Source organism: Phodopus roborovskii, unplaced genomic scaffold, assembly GCF_943737965.1.
Source record: "Phodopus roborovskii unplaced genomic scaffold, PHOROB, whole genome shotgun sequence".
Classification (NCBI taxonomy): Eukaryota; Metazoa; Chordata; class Mammalia; order Rodentia; family Cricetidae; genus Phodopus; species Phodopus roborovskii.
The window spans coordinates 24,570,875-24,581,295 of NW_026126447.1; the positions used below are offsets into that span (position 1 = coordinate 24,570,875).

Consider the following 10,421-nt stretch of genomic DNA (forward strand, 5'->3'; position numbering starts at 1 on the left):
TAAATATCAATGTCCAGAAGCGTAGAATCCATATCGGGTAGGAGGAAAATACACCTACCACAGCGTTGCCACACAAGGACTGCCTTTGGTTTTGGCTCATAGGACTGGTTAAAGACACAGGGAATTTTCCCTCGAAATTAGAAATTTCCTAGTGACCTTACTTACTACGGTGAAAGTTATGAAGTACATGACCAAGCTAAAACTCAGATCTGTTAATTTTCCTAAACACTAATTATTCTACTATTGATTCTGAAAGCTATCATTTAAACCTACATTAAAACATTTTTTCATGCACATAAAACATTGTTTTTTTCAAGCTTCTATACGCCTCCGTTTCTGCTTCAATTTACATTTGCTAATCAATTAGCCAGCCAGCATCTTGAAAAAAGTTAAATACACAATTGTTGCATATTAGAAGATACAATAACAGATTTGTCAGTACACCATAACACATGGATTGAATGAGTACCATTAGCAAATGACAATGGCCCACACAAATGAACAATCAATATATTTTGTGTCCTCCAGAGCAGGGTGCAGCATCCCAATAAGTACGAAGAGCCTGCATATAGTTATTTATCAACAAAATGACCACACAAATCAAGTACCAAACAAGGATAAGCTAACCTGTAGGTCCCAACACAAAATGAAAACAGGGTGCCCTTATTCAAAAATTCTTAATTTCAAGAGTCTAAGGCAAGTAGGGAAAAGTTATAAAACTGTTCAGATCCCGGAGTACATAAGGCAGCCCTACTATAAACAAAGTACCATACTAAATTAAAAACAAAACCATCCAAAATGTAGCATGTCCAGTTGAAGATCCAGGGCAACAGGAAGAACTGAGGCAGACTAACGGCAAGGCATGTGTTTTTCTGAAGGGCAGTATAACATTTACACCCAAGGTAACCTCACCTATACAGAAGCATCCCACCCCACTCAATGCACACAGAACAGTAACCTAATCAGGGTAGCAGCTCTCCAATTTCTCTCTCTTCCAAATAAATATCATGGGCAATAAAGGTGCTAATAAAAAATGTGACAATGTGGTAGACTTAATAAGATCTCAAGTGAGAGCCAAGGAACTGACACTACCAGGCAGACAAGCAATTAAAAATGACCAGTGTATTTCAGAGTACATGGGCCTTTGGGGTGGAAGAGACTAAGGATAATTCACCACTGTGGTTATGGTGCTTTTATATCATGCAAACAACACCAGAAAAATGTCGCTGGTTAAAAAAAAAAAAAAAAAATTTCAAGTCAAAAGAAACATTCAATTGTAACTTAGCAGTCAGAGTATTCTGGATGGCTCTGCTGTGTCCTTTAAGAGAACTTGGGACTTGCTTCTAGAAGAGAAAATGGAAAAGAAAAAAATTTATTATATATATATTTATGTGAACAAGAAAAGCACCAATAGCTGAGGGTAGTTTCTAGGTTCAGCCAAAACTATCTGTCCATGGAGAGAACAGCGACTACTGCAAGGATTAGAGCAGAGAAATTGTGGCTTCCAGCTCAGCTCTCCCTTAACCTACTAGACATGGAGTTTTAATTAAAAACCACAAAATCTGGAACTAAACTTTGTGGAGAGAAACCACTAACCAAAACTCAAAATCGATTCAGAATTCCAACGATATGGCACATCTTGGGCCTAAGTAAGTAAAAGAGGTTCCCAAGCTGAACAGGTGGGCTGGTGGACACTGACCAGGACTGGATATTAGACACAAGTAGTGTGAGCAGCTTCAATGGTAGCCAGGCTTAATTCCCAACGTCCACGCACTAACTAAACTGAGGAGGAAACACTTAGAGACCTGCCTGATGGGAAACTAGAGACTAAACACTTAAGCTTCCATCTTTGAAAGGGGGAAAAAAAAAAACAAACAAAAATTCCCTCACACCTTGTAAGTGACAAGACAGTCACTGAAATAGGCAGTAAGAAGACAGTTTTAATAAAAGAACACAAAGAAGGAAAGGGGGGGGCGGTTGGTGGAATGAAAGGAATGTGTTTCTTTATGGATTGTTTCTACACCCCCCCCCCCACCAATAGCTGGAAAAGAAATACAGGAATACTCAGAACCACCCAGCAAACTGTCTCCATTTGCATTCCCAAAGCACCAGATGAGAAAGAAGATACAGATCCAGGAGAGCTTTACACCTGTTCACCAAAATGGACACTCCAGGTCAGCTTCTACCACCTAGCACAAGTCTGAAACTCGAGGAATCTGGACAAATGATTCTAGACGAAGCTGCGTTCTAAGGCAACTGAACAGGCAGGCTTCAAATGGGAAAAACACCCACAACTGGCACTTTTTGCCTTAAGTTTTGACACTGGGCTACGTTTTTGTGAAGACAGAAAATATTATTAAGGATAAGATTGAAAGAAAAACTGTTTTTAGGGCTCTTTTGTCCTTGCGGAAGGTATTCTATCTCCGCAGTGCTAAACCCCGTTCTTTGGGGGAAGGAATTAAAAGAAAGCACATAACTGGTAGCAATTCCTCCTTTTTCCACAATTTCAGAAAATGTAAAGAGAAGACAGAAGGTGGAAGTTTTCATCATAAATATGGAATATTAAATATATACACAATTGTAAATGATGGTCTGGACAGGTAAAACTCCAGGCTCAGCTCACACCTAAAGGCATGGTATTTGCGCCCCAGCCCTGTATTAACTGGTAGGCTTTTCTGTGGAACGTCTGCTGGTCATTGTCACCGCTGCACCTGCTGGCAAACCCAGTTTGGTTGGTCCGCCCGGCTCCTTCCTTCTCCCCAGTGCGCTCACTAGTCTTGCACCAAGGCCTCAAAGATTTTAGCCTGGCAAATGTATGAGCAAATGCCGGGAGCACGTTGAGCTACCTAAAGCCGGTAAGCTAGCTAAAGCCGAAGCCTGCGGAGCAGAGCAACCGCGCTTCGCGCCAGTAGCGCGCAGACCCGGGATGCCATCGCCGGCTGCAACCTCAGGCGGCTGCGCCTAACACGCAAAAGATATCACCACCGCTCCCGCCCCGAGCGCCCACAGCCTCACGCTACCCCGGGCACACCGCGTGGCCTCTCCAAAGTCTCCAGACGCCGTCCCAGGTGGGCACACGCCAGACACCACCGCCGCGCTCCCGCACGAAGAGCAGCTGTGGGTCCTCCCACGAGGCAGCCGCAGGCTCCACAGGAAGCCGGCGCTGGGGCGGGAAGCCCCCTCCCCCACCCTCCCTCCAATGCACTCACCTGCGTCTGGGCGCAGTTTCCCCGGTGGCGCTACACGCCGCGGTGCAGAGTACGTCCACGCCCGTGCACGCGGCTGGCGCCACCGGCCCCGCTCGGCTCCCAGGCCCGCTCCGCTCCCGCCGCCCCCCGCCGCCCCGTGCCCATGGGAGGGGCGGTGCCGGGCGCCCGGTCCCCTGCAGGAACTTCGAGGGCGCTACCTCCGCGGTCGCAATTGGCGTTGTCGCCCGACCGACCAGCGCTCGGGCGGAGGCGAGCCGAGCCGGACGCTGCCTAGCGCTGCGGCGGACACCCGAGTCCCGGCCCCGGAGTCTGAGCTGGAGCCAGCAGAGGAGCGGCCGTCCCCGCCCCCACCCACGCCCCCCACACTTGCCTGCTGCGGCTCGGCTGCAGCTCCCACGGCTCGCGCCGCCGGCCGTCAGCACCGCTCACGGGAGTCACGCTGGCGGCGGCGGGAAGGCGGACTGGAACACGGCGGAACCCCGCCCTACCGGCCGGCTGCTGCCTCAGTGACGCTGGGGCGCCGCGGTCCCGCCGTTTGTAGCAGGGCGGGGAGGCGGGGCTTGCCTGGCAGCGCGCCAGGAGGCGGGGCTGAGGCGAGCTCGCCACGCCGCCCGCCGGCCCGCGTGTGCCCAGCTCCACCACCCCTGGGGCAGAGGCTCCCGCCAGCAGGCGTCCTCCATTGGGCTTCCCGGGGCCGCCTGAGCAAGTTTGCAGACACACCGAGAGAGGTTCGGAGCAGTGACCCAGGAGACCCCGGCTGGTGCAGGGATCACTTTGGATATATGTACGTGCGCCAAGTGTAGGTCTAGATACACACAGAGAATACATGTTTTTCAAGAATTTTTTTAAGGGTCCTTTCTTCCCCCCTCGTCCAAAGCCCAAATGCCCTGTCCCTCGACGGAAAACTAAAAGCGTCGCCCCCCGCTGCGCCTTTCCACCTCCCTGGACAGAATCTGAGATCTAAATAAGCCCTGAGTACCTGTGCAGGGTGCTATACTCTGCTTCAGATGTGAAGTAGGAAATCCTGCACTCGACCATGCTTACACCTGCCTTGAACCACATCCTCCCAACACCCTCGCGCCAGCCGGGAAAAGGCCCAACTCCGAGGGGGCGTCCGAATGCTGTCTGTCCCCAGCCCGCCCCTTCACCCGGCTCAGCCGCCCTTACCCCGAAAAACCTTCGTCTGCCCTGGACCCAGACCCAGACCCAGCACTGGGAGACAGAGCCGCGCACGTTTTTTACACCTGCTTGGCAGCTTAATTACCAGAGCACCTGTCGTTCTGGGATTTTTTTTCTATTATTGAAAAGGTTTCGGTTTTAACCCTTCCCTCTAGAAAACTACATTAAAAAGCATCACCTGTCATACCTACCTGGAATTGCAGGAGGCAGGAGGAAAGAACTGAACAGTGGGCGATCGAGTCGCCGCAAGAACGTGATGGGAGGTTACAGCTTCAAGGACATGATGCGGGTTTGATGCAGCAAGGTTCGCTAAGGGCGCCCAGCGCTCCCCGCCCCCATGCGACGGGCAGGGAGGGAGGACTCCTCTAACCCAGGGCTGGGGGGGGGGGCGGCGGAGGCAAATTTACCCACTAAAGGGAAGTAAAATCAGACATAGTAGATTAGGGAACACAATCATGGCCAAAATGGAGACAGGCCATCCTCAATTTGGGAGACCCAGGTTGGGGACACCAGAAATAGCTAATTGATTCAACATCAGCATTTCTATGTCACCCCAAATCAGATTTAGAATTAAATGACCTTAAGTGACTTTGTGCGGGTTCCTGGGAAAACCGCTCAAAGCGTCTGTGCCTCTTTGACCTCCCTCTAAAGAGTTAATTATAATATTACTGTCCCGGGCATACATTATTGCTAAGAATGCCAGTTTTGAAATGTTGGGGAGAAACAGGCCTACCCAATTTGCTAATCTAGACCTGAAACCCTTCCAATGCCCTTCACTCTACTTTCTGAAGATGTCTGCTTGAAGTTAGGAGACCTCTCTCAACAGATACTTTCCAAGTCTACTAAACCAATTCTGTCTACAATCTTACAATCTTCGTTCTCCTGAAGAACTCAAAGCTGGTTAGTTTTATAAAGGGAATGTTCAAGCTCTTGGTTAAAACATGGAAGGTTGAGACTCAAGGGTCTGCTAGGGCTGGTTCCGGGAATGGCAGTGATAAAAGGCGGAAACAGCCTTTTAATTAATCTGCTAAATGATGACTTTGAAACATTCAACATTTTTGTTTTTTGCAGATTTGTTTGTTCAATTTTGACAAATCTCTCAGCTGTCCCATTTAAGAAGCCATTTTACAATGATTATCTTTGGAGCACAAACACCCCTAACCTTCCTTTCCTCCCACAAAACACAAACACCCTTTTCCTGACCTTTAGGAAATGATTAGCATTTAGGAAGACAATTTATTGGGTTACCACCACCTATGTTGTACTCCCCCAAACCCCTTCATTTTAAGCCTACCTTTTTAGGTTGCAGTTAATAGTAGGCCCAGAATATTAAACATAAATCTCCCACCCCTACTACCCTGGCACTACCTATAATAAATAGGGGTGGGGAGAAAAATTGAAGGTTTAGTCTTAACCAAATGGAATGTTGGTACATGAGTGGGGGAAGGGGCAGAACCCGTGCATTTCAGGGAAGAAGTACATGGACATCCATCCCCGTCCAGCAGTCCAGCAGTGTTAACAGTAAACACTAAATGGCTGATTATTTTTCTCACCCTCGACACAATAAAGCGAGACCTGAAGCTGTAATTAGGAGAGAAAATAACCAATCTCGAGGTCAATTTTGATAACGGATACTTGAAAATAGAAAATGGGAAACGTGTCCACCCTCCAATCTGCCACAGTTGTACAGTTCTCCTATTAATTCTTTATAGACGTGAAATAGGTGGGTATGTAGCAACGTGCTGGGCATAAATTAAGCAACAATGGCCACAAGAAGTCCTGTCTGTCACGGAGCTCCAAGGTGGGCATTGCCACCTTGCCATCCCTAGCCCCCACGCCCTTGGCAGAGTCCGGGCGGGGGGGGGGTGAAGGGAGGCTGGCAGAGTGCTGGCTTTTCCAACCAGCGTGTGGGTGGGGTAGGGAGCAGCTAGAGATGAACCACCCGGGCCATCTTTATACCTTGCCCCCATACTTTGCATCTCGAGCACCACTCGGCGCTCGCACGCACACACTCACCCACACCCCCTCGTGCCAATAATTTAAACTTCTCCGAGGCAAAGCCAGCACCTCGGTCCGCCACTACCTCCCCCGCCCTCCCTGCCCAGCGAGCATCCTCCCCCTTTCCCACGACTACCCGGATTCGCTCTTTCGCGGTAGAAAGCAGGCTGGTTTCCCCTGCACTCGGAGAAATCACAAAAGTTAAAATGAAGCGTGTGCCTGTCTGCCCAGCGTCTGGTCCCCAACCATCTTTCTCCAGGCATCAGTTTTAACAATAGCTACTCGAGAAAGGGGAGCTGCGAGGAGGGGCTGAGGGCTATGCAGCCGACTCAGCTCCCAAGGTAGCTGCGATGCCTTGCGGCTGCCAGAGGGTCCCCATCTCCCGGAAGGCGGGCTCCGCGACATAGGACCAAGGACAGGGCTTAGAATCCACTGCCCAGAGCCCTGCACCGCTAGGCGCCAGAGCAGCCTCCACTTCTCATACACAGCTCCAAGGATCTTATTTACGCTTTTCTGAACAAAGGGAATCTCATATCCGGTACAGGCTCAAAGATTCGACCCCAAATTGGCAATCTTCTTTTAAATCTGAATTACGATCACTGGAATCCGTGAATCAAGAGACCTCATATCTGGCAATGATGAGTTTTGACAGCTTCTAACCACCCCAGCCCCAGACCAGCCCCAGCCCTCAGGCTGTATGTACTTTTTCCAGTCAACTACAACTCGCTGCCTGATGCAGCATCTAAATTCCATCTGGCAAACCCATCTCCTCAGCACATGCTATCTGGTTAATGCAATTAAGCTGAGGGGTTTTTCCCCTGGTCTAATCTGCAAGCAAGTCCAGGCTTCTGATTTCCCCAATCCTCCGATTCCTTTGCTAAAGTAGAGGCATGCATTCCCCCCAACATTCAAGTTATCCCTCTCTTCCCACGAAATGAACTTCCAACCTCAACCCTGATATCTAACCCCCCCCATTGTAGCCCTGCTGTATCCTGACCACATTTACCACTTAAGTTTCTATCAGTGACATTTTCAAAAAATTCAATACGTTAAGCATGCGTCCACTGTCTTTTAGTCTGTCTTTCTAAAATTAAAAAAAAAAAAAAAAAAAGCAAAGCAGTCGCTTTGAATGAGGCAAACATGTGCAATTAACTTCACATTCTGTATTCCGCTCACTTACAGGTTTTCTGGGTTTGCCAGCGCATCGCTGCAACTAATGATTAAAGAAACCAAACCGAAACTTACCTTTCTCCCTTAAGGTTTTTGTGTATGTGTGTTTTTAAAGTAACGGTGCAGTTCTCCCAATAAGGATGAGCAAGAAGCTGCTGGATAGTTCTCTTAAGACAGCACGAAACCTAAAACTGTGCTCGGCTTAAAAGAAGCAAATAAAAAAGAAATGCTTTCGACCCCAAAGTCCAATGCTAAAAGAAATGGTGAAAAAATATGAAAGGGGAGGGGAAACTTAAAAAAGAGAGTTTAAAAAGACGGAGAGACTACCCTCCTATTGCCGTTCAACTAAACAAAAAGGGGCAAGAAAAACAAACCAAGGAACAAAGAAAAGAGACGAAAGAACGTTTTTTCAAAAAGACGATGTCTTTCTCCTTGTTGCTTTTTAGTAGGTCGCTACAGGAGTAAGCTGCTGCATCTCTAAGTGAGAACAGAAATAAAGGGGGAGGACGTCTTAAAAGGGAGGTGGACTGGACCACAGATTTATAGCACCGTATCACCAACCCCTTCTCTGCCTCCGCACTGCCGTGTGTGCAGCTGCTCTGCCAGAGTCCTATCCCGGGCAGCACGCGCGGAAGTATACGCCGAGTCGTGCCACAACGCAACTTGCTCATCGCCCCAGGTTTGTGATTGGACCAGAAGCTTCCATTGAGACCGCCCAGGCGAAGCTCTGCTAGACGATTGGCTAAGGACCTCTGTCACTCTAGAGAACTCAATGGAGTCCCGTTTCAAGGTAAGTTGTGCGGGGAGGTACACACTTAACACTGGCGGCGAAGGGAAATGCAAGAAGCAAAGAGATAGGAGAGAGCAACGTGGGAGGGTGGAACTGTACTATGAGAGTTTGCGATATGGCACCATCTCTTTTCCTCTTAAGTCTTTCTGCTTCCGAAAGATTCGTTTTACTTGCCCCCACGGCTGCATCTTTGGGCATATTTCTTTATAATAGTAAACTGTCCGGTATGTATGAGTCAATGAGAGCTCCTCTCTTTGATGTGAGAGGGATGAACCTACACCCATTACTTGTCCGCATGCCTCTTTTTGGTTTGTGTTCCAGTAATCTGTACAATCTGAATTAGATGTTTAGGTAGCTGTGTGTGTTGCTGTTTTAATGTGTGCACGTTGATTCTCTCTCTCTCTCTCTCTCTCTCTCTCCTTTTAGAATGAGAATGAAATTTAAAATTGGTTTCAAATAAAGCTGTACAGTTTGAATTAGCTTTTACTTCATGTCAAAAATAGGAAAGAGGTAACATAAATATCCTGTACAGAAAAATAGGTACTGAGTGGAGATAAGGTCCTTCGCTTGAAGGTAAAAAGAGCAGCTGTATATAAACTAGAATAAGCCACTCCTCTGCATGTCTGGCAATACAGTTCTTGGGCCACACATGGATTGCTGACACTAAAGATAGTTCAGCCTTTACCAAGGTTTTTTGAGTATTCAAAATTTTGACCAGGAGACCAAATGTCTGTGTCTTTGCTTTGTGGATGACGATTTCTTTATGTTTTGTTAACATTCAGAAGGCTGAGTACAGGTTTATTCATATATATGTCTACCTTTAAGTGAAAGTGGGGTTACTTTCTTGCCTTGAGTTATAAGGAGAAACAATACCCACCTAACTTAGTTGGTTTCCAGATGGAATTTTTCAGCTTTGACAGATAGCATCAACTTCATAGAGAGTACATACATTTCTTATGTAATCTATCTTCTCTCAAAAATTATTTTACCTGTTTATTTGCTGGTAGTCACTGTCTTTAATAATGAAAAAGAGGGAAGGCACTTGTGAGAATTAAAGATGCAGGAAGGTGGGATGTCAGGGGGGAAAAAGAAAGATGGTCTGAGAGCAAAATGACTTGGAAGTGGCAAGTAAGTCAGTGTTCCTTGAGAGTGTCCTTGAGTTTAATAAATGATTAATGTCAAAGAACTGGGGACCTGTTTATCTCCCATTTAACCTATGTCTAAGTTATAACACTTTGCATAACAATAACCAGGGTTGGGGAAAGGGGCCTGCACCTGTATGTATATACCATTTATAATTATCATTTCCTAGTTTCCACCTCCTGCTTTTTAATATAATAGCTCCTCAGAGCTTGATTTCAACTTAAAAACTATTATTATCTACTCCCAAGTGAAACTACAGGCAAAAATTAAGAGAAGAAAGAGAGAGAGAAAAAAAACAGTAGCTTGAAGAAATGAAGCCAGAAAGCTAAATATAAGAAAGCCTGCATCCTTATTGACAATAGAAGTCTGACTAACAGAAGCCTGGGTCTCCTGTCTTATACCTTCAATAACTCCTTTCACCTGCCGGTTCAGTGCAAGAAAAGAAATCTCATTTAGGCAAAGTATACTACTGCTTGATTTATTCAGAATTATATAGGAAATGAACTATATTTTCTCCATGCCCACGCTTTGATATTACATTGTTTTTGTATGTTCATATAACTGTAGCACTTTGAAGAAAATTCTTACCTTTGTAAATACATAAATACCTTTTTATGGGTGGGAACTAATAAAGCTATTACATGGAAAATAGCAAAGCTGTTCATTCAAATGCAAAAATACTAAATTCTGTGGATTCAGTATATATGCTTTTTCTCAGCTGGTAGAGGAGGAAATATTTTCAAATTGTTTTTATATTCAACATGTTGTATATTCTCTGTAAATAACACAGTCTTAGATTACTCAGGAAGTTGAAAATATCTTAAAACAGGAGTTTACTGCTTAAATAAGACAGTTGTTATATTTTAAAACTTTTAAATAGATAAGCAATATTCACCTTTCCAATTTTTAAAAATAAAACAAAATGACAACTG

General features: G+C 46.3%; 1 protein-coding gene across 10 annotated transcripts in view; it reads right to left on the reverse strand.

Moving 5' to 3' along the window:
* The window catches only part of Elavl2 (ELAV like RNA binding protein 2), a 129,809-nt gene extending 123,145 nt beyond the window's left edge, over positions 1-6,664 (reverse strand). For 6 of the 10 annotated variants that reach the window (XM_051188167.1, XM_051188166.1, XM_051188169.1 and 3 more), the window contains exon 1: positions 3,580-4,052. In XM_051188167.1, coding sequence (XP_051044124.1) covers positions 3,580-4,037 — 458 coding nt within the window. In that variant the 5' untranslated portion in view covers positions 4,038-4,052. Of the gene's footprint in view, positions 1-3,209; positions 3,448-3,579; positions 4,053-4,579; positions 4,706-6,522 lie in introns of those variants that run through there. The other 4 variants (XM_051188170.1, XM_051188171.1, XM_051188173.1 and 1 more) reach the window with 4 other exon arrangements.
* Between the last annotated feature and the right edge of the window lie 3,757 nt (positions 6,665-10,421).